At 41.8% G+C, this 6,000-nt stretch overlaps 1 protein-coding gene across 5 annotated transcripts in view; it reads right to left on the bottom strand.

The window, feature by feature from the left end:
- Positions 1-1,199: 1,199 nt before the first annotated feature.
- Positions 1,200-6,000, bottom strand: part of LOC117360092 (dual specificity protein phosphatase 22-A-like) — an 86,849-nt gene continuing 82,048 nt past the window's right edge. For all 5 annotated transcript variants that reach the window (XM_033943742.1, XM_033943743.1, XM_033943741.1 and 2 more), the window contains one exon: positions 1,200-1,607. In XM_033943742.1, the coding sequence (XP_033799633.1) occupies positions 1,410-1,607 (198 nt within the window). In that variant the 3' untranslated portion in view covers positions 1,200-1,409. The remainder of the gene's footprint in view (positions 1,608-6,000) is intronic.

Below are 6,000 nucleotides of genomic sequence, written 5' to 3'. Positions count from 1 at the left end.
TCATCCCTTGTTTAACTTTCCTTCTGTCCAGGGCTGCAAAAGTAAGAAATTTTTCAATCGCACGTTAGCGTCCCATGATCAAGAATTCCAAACATTCCTGCTTACAACCTATTCTTACAAACATTTTAGAATACAATCGAAGACCTATCTTTTTTTTCTAAATATCTGACTATTTAACTCATCTTATTCCACGCATTGTGACTATTGTTAGTAATCTTTTGTAAACCGCGTTGAACTTACGGTTACGCGGTCAATAAGTACTAAGTAATGTAAAGAAAAAAAGCACCAAAGTTGCCTCAAAGATTGGAACGATCAGTTCTAATTTTTGAAGTTCTTGGTGTTTTTTTTTTAAATTCCTGTCCTGTGTTTTTGGTTGAGTGAAAAGCATATGCAGACTTTCTCTTTCAGAACTGGTGCAAAGTCCACAGAGAAAAAGCACCTGTGGACTTTGGACACCTGCAGACCTTTACAAATGCTACACATTATCACACTAGAACCGGAGAAACAAAGCTGACTGTCTATAAGTGGAAGAAGCGCGCTCTGGACTGGTACACGAGAGACACGCGGCTTGCGAAAATCCAGCTGCTGTGATGCTTTGCTCTTATGAGGGAAGGGAAGGGTCGCTCGGTTTAACATTTTTACCAACTCCAAGGCTCATTAATAGACAGCGTCTCTCCATTTCTATGGCACAAAAATTTCATCCACAAGTTTTTATCATCAAAACTAGAAAAATAGAGTATCTTATCCTAACCAAAAGCATCCGCAAATACAGTGGTGCCTCGCATAAGCATAACGAACGCCTCGCACAACGAACTTCACACAACGAACTTTGTTTCACACAACGAACTTTGTTTCACACAACGAACTTTGTTTCACACAACGAAGTCGCCCGAGCTGCCGATGTATTGCATCCTTCCGCGCAGGCACTGCAGGCAGTCGTTAGTCACTGCGCTTAACTGCCCTCTCTCACTGTATACAGTCGTCCTTTTAAAATAAACTCAATATTTTTTATATATCATGGCTTCTAAAAAAAGCAGGAAGGTGATTTCTGTTGAAATGAAACGGGAAATAATTAGAAGGAGTGAATGTGGGGTAAAACAGTGTGACCTCGTCAAAGAGTTTGGCCTCAGCAAGACCACCATTTTCACCATTTTGACAAATTTATCTTTTTTTATGTCATCTTAGCATATTTTATGCTGCAGAACGAATTATTTTTTTTAACATGTATTGTTATGGGAAAACGCGTTTCACATAACGAACTTTTCCCATAACAAACTTGCTCCTGGAACCAATTAAGTTCGTTGTGTGAGGCACCACTGTACTGGAAACCAGTGAGTTTTCTCGGTATTCCAGGTGGAAGCCATCTCACACAGGCAAAATAAAGGTGCAAGAATAGCCAGTCTTTATCGCTATCTGTCTGCCCAGTCTTTGCTACAGGAAGCATAGGCTTTGTAGGGAAGCGAATAGCTGGATCTTGGCTGGTTGATATAATGATTTTGGGCGACTAAAAGCGTCTCCTTTTCTGCTTGCTGAGATATCAACCGCTGCACATTTTCCTGATCGCTGAATGGATTCCCGCCGTATTCTAGGCGAAGCCACGCTCGGTACTGCAAAGGAGAAAACAAAAAGACGGTAAAGTAATTAGAATATAAAACCACCCAGAAAGTGAAGATATTAAACGTGTGTTGTGACGCCGATCGAGTGCACGGATTTGAGCCTGCCGCTTTCAATGTCTGGCTTTGCTGAAAACATTGGTGCAGTTTAGGTAGCAGAATTCTGCCACTCCAAAGAGGAAAAGGAACAGGAAGGGTTCGGTAACCATGCACTGCAGCTGCAATCGAGTAGAAAGTGCCACTAACACAGAGACCTAATGAAAAGGGAAAGTTCTGTGATGCTTGGGCTTGGGTTTTAATTTAATTTAATAGTTGATGGTGCTTCCTTTCTAGGACTTGGCCACATGTGAGCTGATGCTCAGAACTCTGGCACTGTAGGGAACAGTGCCGGGAAATACCATGGAAATATTAAAAGGATTTGATAAAATAGACCAGGAAGCAGCATTACTAACATTTTCGGATGTGAAACGGACAAGAGGTCATAGCCTGAAACTGAGTGGCAGCAGGTTCAGGACAAGTGTCGGGAAGTTCTGTTTCGCACAGCGAGTGGTGGGCGCTTGGAATGCTCTTCCGGAGGAGGTTGTGGCGGAGACTACGGTACTGGGATTCAAGCACAAGTTGGATGCACACCTTCTTGCAAATCATATTGAAGGATACGGGAAATTCGGGTCTCCAAAAAGAAGTACCTAAATGGGCCACCGCGTGTGCGGATCACCGGACTAGATGGACCTCGGTCTGATCCGGTGAAGGAATTTCTTATGTTCTTAAAATACCATTCTAATGTTCAACACTATTAATATGCAAATTATGTGCACATAGTAAATGACGGCAGGTAAAGACCCAACCATACATGCTCCATAAATTAATTTAATTTAAATGGTCCTTTTTCTTAGATATTTCTGGACCAGAAACCCAGAGCCCTGCCCGGTAGCGTGCCTAGCCCAGGGGTGGGCAACTCCAGTCCTCGAGGGCCAGAATCCAGTTGGGTTTTCAGGATTTCCCCGATCTATTTGCATTCACTGCTTTCAATGCATATTCGTTGGGGAAATCCTGAAAACCCAACTGGATTCCGGCTCTCGAGGACCGGAGTTGCCCACCCCTGGCCTACGCTCTATCTACTGGAGTCTCGGTCAAAGCTCATTCTGGCCATCTAAGCCCTCCCCAGCCCATCCTCAACTGAATATCCATATACGGGACATTAACCGTGCAAGCCTGCCCACTACTGGCCTTAGTTCCTTCAATATATACCCATTATTTTCTGATTAAAGATCCTCTGTGTTCATCCCACGCTTGTTTAAACTCTGTCACCGTTTTCTTCACCACCTCCCCCGGGAGCACATTCTACGCATCAACTACCCTCTCCGTAAAGAAGAATTTCTTAACATTACTCTTGAATCTACCACCCCTCGATCTCAAATAATGTCCTCTGGTTTTATACCATTTTCCTTTCTCTGGAATAGATTTTGTTCTATGTTAATACCTTTCAAGTATTTGAACGTTTGAATCGTATCTCCCCGTCCCTCCTTTCCTTTAGGGTATAGATATTCAGGGCTTCCAGTATCTCCTCATATGTCTTCTGGCGCAAAGCTCCTTCCATTTTCGTCGCCTTCCTTAGTGTTGAGCATTGGGAAGGGAGAGGAACACGCCCAGCACATGCGCGCAAGAGCGCTTGTGCAGACACTCAGTCAAACGGGGGGAAAGTTTGAAAACCAAAATAAAGGGATAATAGAGACTGCCAGAAGCACCAGAGATATACAATAAAAGAATTAAGATTTGTAATGTAGGACACTTTTATTCATAGCACCCTAGGGAGCACGGAGGCTGGGTGCTGAAACAAATCTGCAACAGCTCTTCTTGAGAGCAAGTGGACCAGGTCAACGGAGACATTCTTCAATGGAATTTCATGGCCAAATTGTTCAACCTGATGCTCAAGGAGCCACGTTTTCTGAAGTGCCACCGCAACAACCGGTTTATCTTCAAAGGGGATGATGATGTTTTCATTTTCATTTTCTTTTTACATTTCTATATCTTATTTAACTTTAAAACATCATAATTTAATTTTAGTTTATCCAATATATTATTGTTTGAGATGTACATTTTGCTTTAAAAGTGCGGCCTTAAAAAGATCTATGTATTCTTGTTAGGATGTTTCTTATCTTATTTTTACCTCTGTTTTTTTTTTTATCTACCATTTACTAATTGTTTTTCAGGTACTTTACTTAGATTGTGAGCCTTCGGGACAGTAAGGGTATTTCTAAGTACCTATCTTTACTTATCTTATTTTTATTGTATCCTTAATGTATATTTTCTGTAAACCGCTTCGAACCTAACAGATTAGCGGTATATAAGAAATAAAATTAAAAATTAAATTAAAATTAAATTAAATTAAACAATGTTTAAGATTTTCTGGGCCTCAGAAAAGACGGATCCTCCTTTGAGCAATCGTCCCTTCAAATAACCCAATGCCAGCTCTGAGCTGGCATAAATGTTTCAGTATTAGGGCAGTGGCTTTTTTGCCCGCTGTTTCTCTGAGCTTGGGAGGGAATAGCTGATGACCTCATTGGCATCTATTTTTAATGCTGTTTGCGGCTGTCTTTAGCGTGCGTGTTGGTTCCAGCCCTCTGAACATCCTGCGCACCCTAACGCCGGCGCTAGTTTGGCATTAATTGTATCTAGCACTGGTATTAGGTTCTGAGCATCAGCCCAAAGGGATCAGCAGAGAAAAACTGGCTAAAAGGGAGCTATAGTTTCTCATTTTCCACTAAGCATGCAGAGCTATGCTAGAACTGCAAGCCTCAAGGGTGCAAATATGAACAGACTCGGCAAACCCCAAGGAAAATTACAGCAACTGGTGTCACTTGAAGACAAGGATCATTTTTATATGTAAGAAAAGTGAGCCAAGTATAGAGCAGTCAAGCCATTGTGACATCACTGAGGAGGTTGGCCCTTAGGCATTGGTGGAATGAGACATTATGACATCACAATCTGAGCTCTAAAATGTTGCTACGTATGATTTTAAAGTGTTTGAGGCTTGTGCAGATGAGGATGGAGCTTAGGCATTGGTGGAATGAGGCATTATGACATCACAATCTGAGCTCTGATTATACCAGAGACTGAAACTCTTCACACTAAGGGGGCAAGTTATCAACGTGGATTACCGTTAAGAAGTGTTATCTTACCACTAACGTGCTATTTTATGCAATGAGACCTCGTAGTTACTAATATTAAAATAACATGTCTTAATGGTAGCTCATATTTGTAACATCCCCCCTTAATTAAACAAAAGAGAAATGTCCCTTGAAATTGAAATCACTGCTAAAAACATCAAAGTGAGCCAAGAAAAGAACAATCGAGCCATTGTGACATCACTGAGGAGGTTGGCTCTTAGGCATTGGTGGAATGAGGCATTATGACATCACAATAGCAGCTCTGGTTCCCAGAGACTGATGCTCTTCACGTTAAGGAAGAAGATATCGATGTGGGCTATTGTTAAGGGTTATTTTACCACTAATTTATGCTATCTAGCCCAGGTCCCATTTTATACAATGAGATCTGCTTGCTAATAATAACTGGGGTTAACAGTAAAATAACATATCGTAAAATTGGCCCCCGTTCATTACTCTCACCCCTTAATAGAAATTTTATTAGTGAAATTGAAACAACTAGATTTAGCAGGAGATGTGTTAAAATGGTTCACATCTTATCTAAATGAAAGAGCTTTAAGGTTGCGGTGTCAAGAATAGTGGAAAAAAAAGGAGTCCCACAAGTGTCAGCCTTATCGGCAATGCTGTTTAACATCTATATGGCCTCATACAACGACTCCTATACAGCCTCAGCTACCATGACCACATTCCGAAAATCTATCAAAACCACAAATTCATCACCTAAACAGACCAATCCGCGCTCTTTACGCTTCTTCCCCTTACAAAACCGAAGCAATATTCAGGCAATTCCTACCCCTCTCACTTTCCCTCCCCCTTTCAACCCCTCTTACTTTTCCTCCCCTTACTACCCTTTTCTTCTGTAACATTCCCCCTCATGCATTTGTAATTCGCTGAATGTCCACCCTTCTTTCGATGTGAACTGCCTAGAAGTCGTCTGACTATGGCGGTATAGAAAAATAAAGTTGTTATTATTATTATTACTCCAGCGCTCTATGCAGCTCACTGGTTACCAGTCAAAAAGCCCTGGTCATGACACACAAGAGATTCTACCAAAATACCCCAGCCTACATAGCATCCAAGCTACGCTTATACACCCCTAACCGCCTCCTCTGCTCCAAAGCATTCCCGCAGGGAGATCCCTCCGAATGAATACAGCGTACAAAAGATCCTACAGCCATTTCCTACCTCAGCTATGGAACCAACTACCCACACAGATCAGGTCG

Source organism: Geotrypetes seraphini, chromosome 4 (genome assembly GCF_902459505.1).
Source record: "Geotrypetes seraphini chromosome 4, aGeoSer1.1, whole genome shotgun sequence".
Taxonomy (NCBI): domain Eukaryota; kingdom Metazoa; phylum Chordata; class Amphibia; order Gymnophiona; family Dermophiidae; genus Geotrypetes; species Geotrypetes seraphini.
This window is presented reverse-complemented; position numbering and strand designations above follow the sequence as displayed.